Consider the following 13,527-nt stretch of genomic DNA (forward strand, 5'->3'; position numbering starts at 1 on the left):
AACACTTCCAATTAAGAATGAAGCCTCCAGAGCCTTGCATTTCAATGGGCAAGATTTCTTAATCTACCCCGCTTTTTAAAGGGCTACCCAGTCTTATTTATAATGATGGTGTCATATTAGGGCAAACATGCCTTCAGAGTGAAGGGATGGGTATTGGCCACCAATTTCAAGGGGAATTTATTGAACTCATCAGTTGCACAACTGACCCGTGGTATGAAAACCAGAGAGAAGGCTGCTGAGAGGTGGAGCAGCAACAGTGAGTGGTTAGTGGCTTTGACAATCAATGTGCAGCTCGAGGTGGTGAGAAAGCTGTGAGATATTCAAAAAATTCAATCTGGAGGACAAAGTTCTGAGAAGCAGATTGTTGACACAGTCACAGAAAATTACTCTTCCAGGTCTCCCGTTTAACCCCAGTGCCTGGCTGTGAGGAGACCTGGGTAGAGCTACACCTGAATGTGAATTTTAACTAGAACCCATTAGTTGTATGATCTTGCTTCTTCAACACTTTCCAGGTTTCAGGGTCAGATCTAACATTTGCTAAGTCAACAGAGGTCCTTCTGTCAGCTTCAAGCTGGCATTTGCTCATGTGTCCAGGAGGAAGAATTTATCTGTGAAAATCAATTAAATCAATATCTGAATATATGTGTAGCTGACTACTTGAATATTTCTCAACATTTTTGAGGGCTTGTTAGTAAAAGGGAGATATTTTACTAAAAAAAAAACCAAACAAACCCTTTTCTTAGTGTCACCTAGTTTTGGGGAAAAAAAAAAAAAATCAAACTTACTATTGGTCTTTTATTCCTGGAAGTGCTTTCCACGTATTTTTTTTACTTCTTCTAAGCAGTCAGGGAGTGACCCAGAGAAGAAGTTACATTCTTACACAGCAGGTGAACCAGGAACTTGCTGTAAATGACCTGCAGGTATGCGGAACAGCGCTGTTCCTGTGCCCAGAGCCCCTGCGCTGCTGCAGAGAGAAAGAAGCAGATGCTTACATGTATAGACAGCAATAAAACTGGAGTGTAACATTTTTAGGATCGCAGCTGAGCTCTCAGACAAGGCTTTCTGCAGTGACTAATACGACTACAGTCTAATGCGACAGTTCACCGTCTGCAGCCTATTCAGTCCCGAAAGTAAGCGAGTTCCTCCAGATGTTACACACTGAAAAAAAAAAAAAAAAAAAGAAAAAAAAAGTGCACATCCAGTTTCCAATCTTTTTTATTTATTTAAACTGTACACAAATGTAAAATACTTCAACAGCAAATCTAAGTGAAAATTGTTTGGTTTAAATTATTATGGAACAGAACCTAAAAGGAACTTTATTAAATAAACATAAAAATTGGATTTAAAGGATGCACATATTGTAATGTATTCTACAATAGTCACTTTTTTTTCACTCTACATTCCATGTGCGTATGGTATAGAAAAGACACTGAATAGAACAAACAGAATCCATTTTGTACCCTGAAACAATTGGTAGGCCTCGTGAGGGATTGCTCAGTATGACTACATGATATATGATGGCTTTGCCATCTCATAAAAATTATAACTAATATGTTGGCCTCTTTGGTTCCAAAATTTATGTATAATACATTTAACTGTATTCATTTTTTGCTGCTATAAAAATAACATTTTTTTTCAAATGGCAGTTTTTGACTAATCATGCAACTAAATCAGTGCAAACATTAAAAGCAATCATTCGCTTTAAAAAAGAAGCAAAAGATTTAATTTCAAGTATAAAAAAATATAAAAAAGTCATATCATAAGTCCAGTTTTGTCTAGTATGGGTCAACACTTTAAATTGCATAGCTCATGCGGCACCTGTTTACCTAGATAGTGAGCAAAGATAAGTGCACTATCAAGTACCACTTTTCAAGGCATTGAAATTTGCAAGTGCTATTATACGTGCATTCAAGCAGTTTGCAAGTGCTATGCTGTATCATTATTTTCTGATCTTTATGGCCATCCTTGACACCTCCTGGTAAGGAAATTGAAAGCACTCTCCTCTCTCCTCCTTTCCAAGACTGTAAAAATGTTCCTCGCCTGTTATTAAACGCACTGCATTTCCCAGAACGTCTCCACTCTGTCGCTGTCACTCCTCTTTAGGGTTCATTGGTTTAGCCGTGGTGGCCATGGCTTGTTTGCTTATCCCCCACGTGACGTAGCCTTGCTGAGTCCCCCATTGAAGAACACAGATTGCAACTTTTGACTTTTTGTTCTTCGAACAGTGAGAGATGCCAACAGTCAACACAGTCCAGATATGGTATCGATTCCCTTTTCCAAGACACAGCAGGTGTAGCCAACCATGGGTTGCTAGTGGGCAGTGAAAGCATCGGATCACGCCAGCCCAGCTTGTGACTCTGCAACGGCCAGGTGTTAGAAATACAGCAGTTTCTTACATGTCTGTCCCTTTTTTGTTCCTCTCTCTCTCTCCCCCTGATGGAACCACACGATTCCTTGCTGGAAGTGCTGTAGGAAGAAGCGGGTATCTGTGATGTTTATGTTTAGATAAATTTAAATTAAGAGGAAGTGATCGCCTCCCAAGGCAGGTGTCCTGCAGCTTCCTGCTAGACCTAAGAGGTGACAGTCAACTTTTTTTTTTTCTTTTTTGTTTTTTTTTTAATTTTCTAAGTTTGGTCATTTTGACACCTGCGTGCAAGAATACGTTGTGTTCTCACAGTCTGTGCTTTTGCCTGAGCAAAGGGAGCTCATTTCGGTCTGGCTTCGCCCGCAGGCGGGGAAAACAGCTGCTCAGCCGTTCACTCGTACTGGCAGGCATTTAGGTCCGTCGTCACTGGTCACTGACTTTCTGTGCTCATGTCCCCTTTCCGAGCTGCTTCGTGTGTGTGTGTGTCTGTGTCTGTGTGTATGAGCGCGTGTCTGTGTGCGTGCCCACATTTCGTGTGTGTGTTTGTGTGTGTGTGTGTGTGTGTATCTTTAAGATATTTCATAGCGTTAACTTATAAGTGATAGAATATATAAGTGTCCATGATCCACAAACTGCCACTGTCCTGACACCAAAGTGAAATGATTATTTTTTTTCTTTTTTTTTTCTTTTTTTTTTTTGTCAAACTTTTCCACAGTGACTTTCCAACACTGATGCCTGGATACACAGTGAAACTTCCTCCAACACCATCTTGTACGGGAATGTTTCTCTCTCTCTCCCTCTCTCTCTCTCTCTCTCCCCCCCCAAAACACACCTTAAATCAAGCACAACCACATTCTTCCACAATCATATTGGGAACGTCCCTTTTCACAATGTTGTATTCATCATCAAAGTACAGCATTGACATTGTGCTAAGTTTGGTTGGAATGCAACAGGAGTTCACGGTGCCCGGGTTCAGCCCCCGCATTCGGTACTGATTCACGACAGCGGTGTGAAAGGAGGAAGCCGACCCCGGGACACCGGCCAAGTAGGCCGGGCAGCTCCCTTCACAGTAATTCCCATAGTAACCTGATGGTGCTATGATCCAGTCATTCCACCCAATGAGTCTAAAGTCAATGTAAAACTGTTGCCTGCAACATAGATTGGTCCTGCCATCGCACTCCAGGCCTCTTTTCCGGATCCTGTGTTTGTTATCAGCGAGGCGGGCTTGCACCACTAAAAAAGGCCGGTGGGATTCCTCCCCGGGGTCCACATAAATTGGCAGCACTGAATACTCTTCACAGCCCTCACATTGAACATCCAAGTTCAGTCTCCTTTCTCCTCTCTCAAACAGAGCCTGGATCGCCTCTGTCATGGGAAAAGTGTGCCAACCACTTCTTTTGAGATCAACTTTCTTTTCAACCACATTCCACTTGTTGCTAGTGTCCGGGTCTTGGAAATAGACTTTGACTCTTACTTTTCGCCTGCTGCCTTTCTCTAAGACATATGGAAGCAGCTTCAAGTAAAGCCACAGGCTGGCTTGAACGACAAACAAGTTCTGGTTCCCTTCATTCGAGATGAAGAAATAGAGGCGGACTCTAGATGAGGCCAGATCGTCTGCAAGATAAGGAGAGATCAGCGAGATTAAGTCAAAAAGGAAATATTATCTTGTGTGCCTTTCTGGATTCAGGGACAACGCTAGAGCACAGCAGATCGAGCGAACGGCAACAAGGCTGTGCCAGTCAGAAGGCATGCACTGCATCAGATATCCCCAATTTGCAACTAGAATTAATTGAAAAGGGGACTTCCCACAGCAACCCTCAACATTGGACTGCATTCGGATGTGTCAGGTCCACAGACATCACTAAGAGCTTTCCAGAATATATGTTTTTTCCAGAAAGCCAGATTTAAAGATGCTACAGCAGCACCTTGAAAAAGACCGGCACTAGGACTAGGACTCTGCTATCTCATCAGTTTAAGAATAGTTTTAACTTTCAGCTACCTGCCAATTCTCATGGGGAGAGCTCCTTCAATAACCACTAAAACGCCAATGCCAAACCAGGGATTTTGTTTCGATTTGCACATATTCTCGTCGCGGTTTAAAGGAGAGGATTCACGAGACAGAACGGAAAATATTTCAGTAATGTGCCTGCTTTTCCAACAGATCAAGCGAACCCCCACTTAGTCTGGTAGAATATCTGCTATTATTAATCATTTCAATCTCTGCCTTTTCTCCCCGAAATGATGAACTCCCATACGAGGCAAGGCAATGAAGCGGTTGTTCCCGCTGTAACGCCGTTATTGGCTGTTCTCAATACGCTTTTCAGCAACACCAGAATTAAAGGAGAGAAATTGTCACAGAAAACCAAATGTCACCAAATGTCTGACATAACCCCTTATTTGTAAACAGAAGAGCCTGCTGCATGAAATATTTCAGAAATACCAGCGGCCTTCCTGCAATTTTGTACTGTAAGTCCTAACTAAATTTGGCGTAGGTGATAAATGTGCCGGCCTTTATGGCGGAGACCGTAATTCTGGTCCCTGAATCAAAGCATCCCAATCGCTATTTAAAATTATTGCTGGAAAGGCATTTTCTCATCTGCCCTTATCGGTTTTGCTTCCGTCTGTACAGAGCTAAATGTAGATTTTTTTTCTGCCTTTCCTTCTCTAAGAATCTTTAGCATTTTTGTCAATCTCTGAATGGGATTTTTTGCGTAGTCGGTGTCTTCATTTGTTACCCTAGATGCCTTTCAAATGTGCCTCCAGAGCCCATTCAGTACCTTGTAATAGTTCAGTGACAAAAATTTTCACTGTGTTTGTCTACGTTTTACATAAAGTCAATTTTGGAAGTGTTACAAAAGACAGCGATTGACTGAATACCAAATGGAAGCACAAGCCCACCCCCGATTTCCCAACAACATCCTATTAAAAAATAATAACCCCCAAAATGTACACTAAGAAAACCTTTCGCATGTTAGTAAATACACAACTTTTTCGTAAACTGTGGTGACAGTGACAGAAAAAGAACAGTACGGTGCTGCTGCACCGATCCACATCACTTGTGTTGTGTGAGATTGTGTGCGCTCATAAATTTTGTATGTGAATATAACAAGCATATGTATAATGCAACAGATCCCATAGATACTGTAAATGTATATGCCTTTGGTAAGTGGGAGGGTAGATAAAGAAGATGAGTGGGCAGCATACAGGATAGAAAGAGATTTATTTTGTGGACAAATGATCTATAGATGCCACAAGAAGATAGAGAGAGAAAAATGAACCGAGCAATAGAGTGATGAAGGAAAGGAGAGATGGGCAGATAGACAGGAGAGAGGTAATTTGCAGGGTGATGGTGTTCCAGCCAGATGTGCAAAGTTCACAGGGACAGTGGTTAAACTACTGGAAAGCTGTGCCGAAGGGATTCGGTGACACGTAACTGCAATGGCTGGACAGGACTGAGATGGCTGGTACCGCGGGGATGGAGGGCAGTTAGTGAAAGGACTGACGGACAGAGAGGAGACAGACACACTTGGTAGGACACCGCATGCAGAGGACAAACAGACAAGGCCAATACTGCAAATGAAAGCTACATAAATAGGAAACAAACGGAAAGAGAGGATGGTCAAATGCAAGCCTCAACAGACAGATGCAGGCAGTGAACCAGATGAATGTGCAGGGCAGACAGACAAGGCAAGGGATGCTAGAGATGGAGCGGGACAGGCAGAGGAGGGACAGTGGGACACGCAGGGACGGAGACAAGCCCCGGTGCAGCTGGAAGGACCTCCGGAGGGGAGCCGGGGGCAGAGGCTGCGGAGGGATGGAGGGACAAGAGAGGGGTGTTGCAGGACGCAGCCCGGGGAGAATCCCGGACACAGGGGCACAAGCAGGGAGGACGGGAAGGCGCGGGCAGGGCCAGGGCGAGACGGTACGGGGCAGAGGGGAGAGCGAAGGAGGCGGACGGCAAGCGGGTGAGCTGGGCTGCCAGGTGCCTGTACCAGGCAGGACAGGCAGGATGCGCAGGAGGCCAGGCAAGGGCAGCCGGGGGACTGCCAGGGGTCAGGCAGGCGGAAAGAGAAGGTGGGCAGGAGGACAGGGAGGGCGAGAGGGAAGACTGACAGAGGTCAAGCAGGGGGACCGACAGGGGTCGAGCAGGGGGAATGACAGACGGGGCGAGGCAGGACAGGCGGGGAGCGCGGCAGGGCAGGGGCCGCGGCGGGTCGGGCAGGGGAGCGCGGGCGGCGGGGGCGCGCGGCCGGGCGGCGCCCACCTGTCTCGGCGAAGCTGATGATCTCGGAGACCGGGTCGTGGGCCGGGGGCCCGGCGCTCGCCTGCCCGTCCAGGCTGGGGATCTCCACGCGGCCGTCCTCCCGCACCTTGCCGGCGTGCAGCTTGCGCAGCGCCGTGACCATGGCCGCCTTGGGCACGGCGTGCGTGATGTTGGGCCGGTCCCGCATCTGCAGCCGGCTCAGGATGTGCCTCTTCACCGCCTCCAGGAAATCCCCGTCCACCTTGCCCGGCTCCTCGGGCCGCCGGAAGCCGCAAGAGGTGCATGTGTCCTGCGGGGAGCCGCCGGCGGGGGCCGGCGGGGTCGGGGTGGCCGCGGCGCCCAGCAGGAGCAGCCCGCAGGCCAGCAGCGCGGCCAGCACCCCCCGGCGAGCCGCCCCGTCCATGGCGGAGGAGCGGGGGGCCGAGCTGGGGGCCGCCCCGGAGCGCCGCAGGGAGCCCGTCTGCAGGCAGCGCCGCTCCGAGCGCTCCGCGGCGCGGAGGGGGCGGTGGCAGCCAAGCTGGGGGGCCGCAACCGCTCCGCGCAGGGGGGGAGCCGCGGCGGAGGGAGGGGGCGCCCGGGGAAGCGGCGTGTGCCGCCGGGGAGGCGGAGGGGGGAGGCTGCACGCGCAGGCACCGAGGGCGAAGTTGGCGGCGGGGGGGGGTGGGGGGGGGAACAGGCTTGGCGTGCACGGAGAGAGCCCGGCTCCACGGGGGAGGGGGACGGCAGCAGGTGAGGGGGTGGCTGCGGAGCCCGGGGAGGAGGGAGGGGGAGCGGGGAGCGAGCCGGAGGTGCGAGGGGATCCGGGGAGCAGGGGAGAGGCGGCGCCGCTCTGCCCCGGTGCCCCGCGTCGCTTCAGAGGGGCATCCCCGGGCGCAGTCGCTCGTGGTCCATCGCTCGCTTCGGCAGGTCCGGGCGGGCCGCGGAGAGGAGCTCTCTAGTCCAGCGTCATTGAGGGGGGCCAGGGAGATAAACGAAGCAGATTTATATACAATCCAATTTATAGTCTGGAAGGAGGGGGGGGGGAGAAATGCCACTTGTACCCCCCCGCCCACTCCGCCCCCGCAAGACAATCCGTGGGTGCAGGTCTCTGAGCAGGTCGGCTCCGCGCCGCTCGGTTGTCCCCCTTCAGCGCCCGCTGCTTCTCAACGTGCCATCAAAGTTGACCCGGAGCATAGCTGGGGAGGGAGCCGGGGGCGGCGGGCAGGGGGTGCGCGGCTGGCAGCTCCACTGTTGCGAGTCTTCTTCCCCCCACCGTCCCGCTTATTATTAGAGAGATGCTTTTATTTTCAAAGCAGCGCGGAGGGTCCGGAGTCCGGCGCGGATGCGGTGGCGGCGCCCGGGGACCCCCGCCGCGGGCAGGGCACCGCACGCTGCGCGGCGCGGAGCGAGGAAGCGGCGCGATCCCGGCGATCTCAGGAGAAGCTGCACGGATCCACTCGGTCAGACCAGCTCTTCGGCTCGCTCCCTCGCTTGCTCTTTTAAACAATATCTCCCTTGTTGGTGGTTTGGGTTTTATTATTATTGTTATTATTATTTTAAGTGTGATTTTTGTTGTTGTTGCTGCTGCTGCTGCTCCAGTTAATCTGTCTCCCTCTCTGCGTCTTTTTGATCTTTCGCTCGCCTTGTGCTGGCTTGAACGCTGTGTTTTGTTTTGTTTGGGGTTTTTTGTTTTGTTTGGCTTTTTGGTTTTTGGTTTTGTTTTTTGTTTTTCTTTTTTACGCGTCTGATGTTCCCTCTCGGATCCGCAGCGAAAGGTCTCGGGGAAGCTCCTTGCTCTTCGCTTATCTTCTCTGATCTCCTCCTGCTAATTTTTCCCCCCTGCAAAATCACGACATTGTGGCACTTTCTACTGAAACTTTTATACAGGAGTTAGAACCACGTGGGAACTCCAACCTATAACAGAGACGCCATGGGTTCCTCACTATTTAGGAGATTAAGTTAAGTCTTTTGCCCCCTGGGCTATTACAGTAACTTCCTGATGTGGAAATACTAACTATGCTGTTTCTTTAACTCCCCCCGTCCCCTCCCTCCCTCTCGGTTCCTGCAAACACACCCACCGCACACCGGCTCGCGTCCCTGTCCCGTCGTCCGGCAGGACGGACGGACGGATGGATGGACGGACTCCGAGCGGCTGCATCTCTGGCCCCCCTCCCGCCCCGGCCGGGAGATGGATGCCCCCTTCTTCCCCTCCCCCGGTGCTCCTTGCCTTTTAAGCACTTTAAAGAAAGAAGTCATTAGAAAGTTTACCGTCGGTTGGCTTTGCGACGGGGCGGGTTTCTGTTTGTTTGCTTGAATGGGCCGGGTAGCCGGGGCGGGTTGCTGCGGGGACTGCGTGTGTTTTCCGTGGGGCAGCAGGGACGCGGAGCCTGTCGGAGGCAGCGCGGGGAGGGGGACCGGGGCGGCGGCCGAGGGGAGCCGGGAGGGGAAATAACGGGACCGCCGCGCTCCCGCAGCCGTGGCGGGGACCGGCAGCAGCGCCGGCCCTGCCCGCGCCCGGGGAACGAGTTTTCCTGCGCGCCTTCGCGGGGCAGCGCCGGGCTTTGGCGGGCGGGGGGGGAGCGGGCACCGAGGCACAGAGAGTGGCTGTGACACCTCTCGCAGGGGTCAGGAGGGATTCCCACCCGGCTCCCGCCAGAAAGCCCTGCCCGGGGGCGAGCGGCCAGGGACGAGGGGCGAGGGGGCGGGGGGGAGAAGCCCGGCTCGCACCGGCGGCCGCGGCAGCACCGAGGCGTCCCCGCCGAGGCGTCCCCGCCGCCGCTCCGCGCCCCCGGCCCGCGCCCCGGCCGGGCCCCGCGGGGCCGCGCTCACCTGCGCGGGGCCCGCGCGCGCCGCCGCCGCCGCCGGGGAAGGCTGGGCCGAGGGCGCCCCCTCTGGGCCGCGCGGGGAAGCGGCGGCGGGGCCGGGCGGGGTCACCGGGAAGCGGCACCGGGACGGGGACAGCCGGCATGCCGGGCGAACCCTCCCACGGGCGGCGGGACCCGGCCGTGGGGGCGCTGGGGAGGTTTCTGCGGACCGGGCTGGGCTGCCAGAGGCGAGGGGCTGGGGCTGGGCGGCGGGCGGTGCGCGCTGGAGCCGGAGCTCTGCGCTGGGCGAAGGAGCACCTTGGGCTGAGCCTCCTGGCGAGGCAGTGGGGCTGCCGGCCCTTCTAATCGCATCTACTTTATTTCTTCTCTCTTTTTTTTTCTTTTTTATTTTTTTTTTTTTCCCTAACAACAATGAAAAATCTACCTTCAGGAATGAAGACAACTCTCAAGACCTTCATCTTTTTCACCGAGCCAGATGGTGCTTTTCAAGGGGCAGATGCAGGACACACAAATTTCAAGCATGACAGCAAAGAAATCCCTTCTGCTCGTTTCATTTCGTAGAAGAAGAAAAGAATAAAACTTCTCATAGATCCCTGGGCTGCACTCTCATGAGCGCTGTTAGCTGTCACTAATACAAGCAACTCAGGAGTGTGAAGAGGGTCAAGTGGAGGATCAGCTTATTACTGTGATTTAAGAATGGAAGGGAGGAGGAGCACTATTCTCATCATAAATATTTTCTCTTATTCTATACTGCAAAGGGAAAGACATTTAACGCTATACTTCAAAGTCACATTGCAATCCCAATCTAACTGTTTATGTTGGGTTTAATATAAACAAAGTCTAATTGTATATACAGCTTTGTAAATCCTCAGCATCACTGGAGCTACCCTGATGAGAGATCAGAATTAGGTACAGTATTTCCTCCCTGCCAGTAACAGGTTTTGAATGGAAAGCCTGGAATGTAAAAAAAGAAATAATGCTAAAAATCCAATCACTCTGACATCCTGTGAGCTAATAAGAGCACGTGAATGCAACAAGCTTAGTACTTCACAGTAATTAATTTGACAGCAAAGAGCTAACAAGAAAACAACAGGCAGAGCAGTGATGACTGGTTCATAGAGGTCACTGTCAAACAAGAAATAGGTGCAAACACAGTCAGTCTCTCTTTGGAAAAAACTATTTCATTGCCCCAGTGAAAATGAAATGCCAAAGAGGGAAAATATCATGGGTTTGATAGGGATAACAAATCTGGGAAGGTATTTCTAGCGGTAAGACAAGGTAGAGGTTTTCTTTTTTACATATGGGAATTTTTAATCATGCCTGTTACTCACTGTAGTGGCATGTTTTGGCTTTCGCTTTTTTTTTTTCCCCCTTCTCTTAGTTAGCCAAAGCCATTTTGCATATTCAAATATTGGGAAGACTTATCTTCTCTGACAATTACTAACAAACTAATACTGTAATAACCTCTATTGTTATTTAAAGCATGTCCAACACAGCATTCTGGAGGCACTTCTCACACAATGGACTTTCTCTTGCTTCCTCCTAGAGAAGAACTTAATCAAACCTCAGATGCTTTCAGGCAGAAGAGCCTTCAGGGAGAGCAAACAGGGTAAACAGAATGAAATGTGCCATCTGATTTCTAATCTTGCTCAGGGAGCATGGCCTATTGATTGAGCCATAAAGCTCTGTTAATTTTAAGATTTCCTCAGCTTTCAGTTCTTTCCCTTGGGCATAAACTTGTTGCTTACACATAGTGGCTGAACTATCACGGAAAGGGCAGCTTCACATTCCCCCCATTCCGCTCTCTTCCCCTCCTCCCCTCTATTCTATTTGTTCTGAGCTCATCTGCGTGAGGATACATTTTCACACACACCTTCTCAAACCGGCTGCTATTCATCTGATTCAGGGTCATGCTTTTCCATACATTAAATGCAGGGGAAAACTGGGAAGGAAATGGCTGGGATTTGTGCTTGACGGGCAAGCACACGATTAGCCAGGGAGCCCTGCTGTGAGCGTCGGAGGGTATTTTCTGTAGAATCATCAAGTCTCATGACTGGAATCTGATGCCTATAAAAAGCTAGTAGTATAATGAAAACAGTATAAACTGAGATCCTTAGGCAGTGTAAATCGGCATGTGCCTGAGACATCCAACTGCTACAGAATCATGGAACGGGTCAGGTTGGAAGGGACCACCCGTGGGGTCATCTGATCCAACCTCCCTGCTCAAGCAGGGTCTTCCTAGATACGGCTCTTTCTTTATAACCTAGATATTTACTTATGCACATTTTTCTCACGGGTGAGGGTGCAGAAGTCACTCTTGGGAGGCCAGTCAGTGCAGCCCTGAGCTAGAAACTGAGCAGGCAGTAATGGCACAAGGAAGCTCCCTCAGTGTTCTGTGTTTCCACCATGCCCTCAGTGGGACCATGAGCAATTTACATTAGCGAAGGATCCAGCTCTTCACCTTTAGCTAAAGCACCTTTTATGCTCTTAAACCATTAATGATATTTATTAGGTAACCTTACCAATTCCTTTGAGGTAGGATTTTTCTCTAGTGTACTGATGGCTGAACTGAATAAAAGCTTCACATATGAGAGGCCTGGTTTGCACTAGAAATGTTTCTCCTTTGATAACCAGCAAATACAGGTTTTACTAGCACAAGCATCTTTTTCTGCAAGCGTTTCCCAAATAAAATAGGCTATACTGGCAAAAGCACTTTTTTTTTTTGCTCATATAGCTGCATCTATATGGGGGATTTTTGCACGTAGTGAAACGCAATCTGTTTTAAATGGCACTTCAGAAGAGCATTGCTATCCCACTGAAGTTTCAAGGCTAGACCTTGAAGTATATACTTCTGCCTCATATCTGAAAGAGGCTTTTTACAAGGTGGCCATTGTCATCTTGCAGGAAATACAGAGAAACTGAGACACACGGATACAGAGGCAGGCTGGGAGTGCTGCGCTCTATCTGGAATTTGTATTCATTAAATTCTTTAGCTACAGATAAAATTATGTATCCATAATCAGACTCATTCCTCACTACACAAAATTACTTCTTGAACAACTGTGACAAAGAGTGGATGTTTCAAAAGCAGCATAATTCTGCATAAAAGAAAAGTCCTATTGAAAATCAGGTACATAAATGCCATTCTGAATGACCTGGACATTTTCTGAACTGTCAAAGGTAGACTTAACTCATGAAAAAATAAAAACACTAAAAGGTTAATCTGGCTTCTTTGCTCCTGCCCATGCATCTTTAATTGAAAACTGTTAATTAACAGAGATTTGCTCTCTAAAAGAAAGGGTCCTACTCTGAACAGCACTTGGAAAAAGAGGGGTTTAGCATTGAAAGGACCTGACCAAACTGGGAACTCTTTGTCTAAAGCAGGTACAACGAGAATCTGAAAGATGAGTCACAAAGAAATACAGTAGAGCCCTCAACAGGTTTTGAAGAGCACCTATTGAATGGCAGCTTTCAGCACAAGTGTCAGGCAGGATGGGTGACATGGGGGAGACAGCAGGACAGGGTGGCAGGGATATACTCACAGCCTCAGCCTCCTGCTCCCACTGCACCTGCTTCAGCACAGCTGGAGTCCCGCTCCCCTCACCTCAGCAACCTCACCGTGCTTCATGGGCAATGTGTTGACTGACTGATCCTCTTCAGTGACCCCTCCATGCTCTGGGAAGGTTTCCAGCTGAGCCCCAGGTTCACTGTGGGGAATGAAGCGTGGCTGAATCTCGTGCCTGTGGTGCAGTGCAGTCAGGTCCCTGCCTCGGGCAGGTCTCCGCACACAGCAGTGTCCCTTTGCCTAAAGGGCTGGCTTCAGGGATCTGCTCCAATCTCCAGAGTAAAGGGATCAAACACCATCGGGTGGATATCCTGTGTGATATTCAAGAGCAATCCACTGCTTGTTGACGGCCCAGAATGTTCTTGTTTTCCTTGCACAGTCTGTCCTCTGCAGTCCAAAGCCGTAGCCTTGTAACCAGGCAGTGACTTCCTCTGAAGTTGCTTATATTGACCTAAATAGGTTGGGGCGGGTGAGGACACACAGAGAACATGAAAAAGCTGTGCTGGTTGCCCAACAAAGAAGTGTCTGC

At 49.8% G+C, this 13,527-nt stretch overlaps 2 protein-coding genes across 2 annotated transcripts; one reads left to right on the forward strand and one right to left on the reverse strand.

The window, feature by feature from the left end:
- Positions 1-1,203: 1,203 nt before the first annotated feature.
- On the reverse strand, positions 1,204-7,770 carry INHBB (inhibin subunit beta B). Its single transcript, XM_058840441.1, has 2 exons — positions 6,630-7,770; positions 1,204-3,979 (listed from the first exon to the last, which is right to left on the reverse strand). The coding sequence occupies exons 1-2, from the start codon at positions 7,030-7,032 to the stop codon at positions 3,204-3,206; spliced, it is 1,179 nt and encodes a 392-aa protein (XP_058696424.1). The 5' UTR covers positions 7,033-7,770; the 3' UTR covers positions 1,204-3,203.
- On the forward strand, positions 7,031-8,621 carry LOC131579580 (uncharacterized). The gene is made up of 3 exons (XM_058839749.1): positions 7,031-7,091; positions 7,174-8,068; positions 8,496-8,621. The coding sequence occupies exons 1-3, from the start codon at positions 7,031-7,033 to the stop codon at positions 8,500-8,502; spliced, it is 963 nt and encodes a 320-aa protein (XP_058695732.1). The 3' UTR covers positions 8,503-8,621.
- Positions 8,622-13,527: the final 4,906 nt, after the last annotated feature.

Source organism: Poecile atricapillus, chromosome 5, assembly GCF_030490865.1.
Source record: "Poecile atricapillus isolate bPoeAtr1 chromosome 5, bPoeAtr1.hap1, whole genome shotgun sequence".
NCBI classification, from domain to species: domain Eukaryota; kingdom Metazoa; phylum Chordata; class Aves; order Passeriformes; family Paridae; genus Poecile; species Poecile atricapillus.

Coding starts and splice junctions, on each gene's coding strand:
- LOC131579580 (XM_058839749.1), top strand. CDS start 7,031: ATGGCGGAGGAGCGGGGGGCCGAGCTGGGGGCCGCCCCGGAGCGCCGC. Junction 7,092..7,173: donor GCGCCGCAGGGAGCCCGTCT/GCAGGCAGCGCC, acceptor CGCTCCGCGCAG/GGGGGGAGCCGCGGCGGAGG.
- INHBB (XM_058840441.1), bottom strand. CDS start 7,032: ATGGACGGGGCGGCTCGCCGGGGGGTGCTGGCCGCGCTGCTGGCCTGC. Junction 3,980..6,629: donor CATCAGCTTCGCCGAGACAG/GTGGGCGCCGCC, acceptor CTTATCTTGCAG/ACGATCTGGCCTCATCTAGA.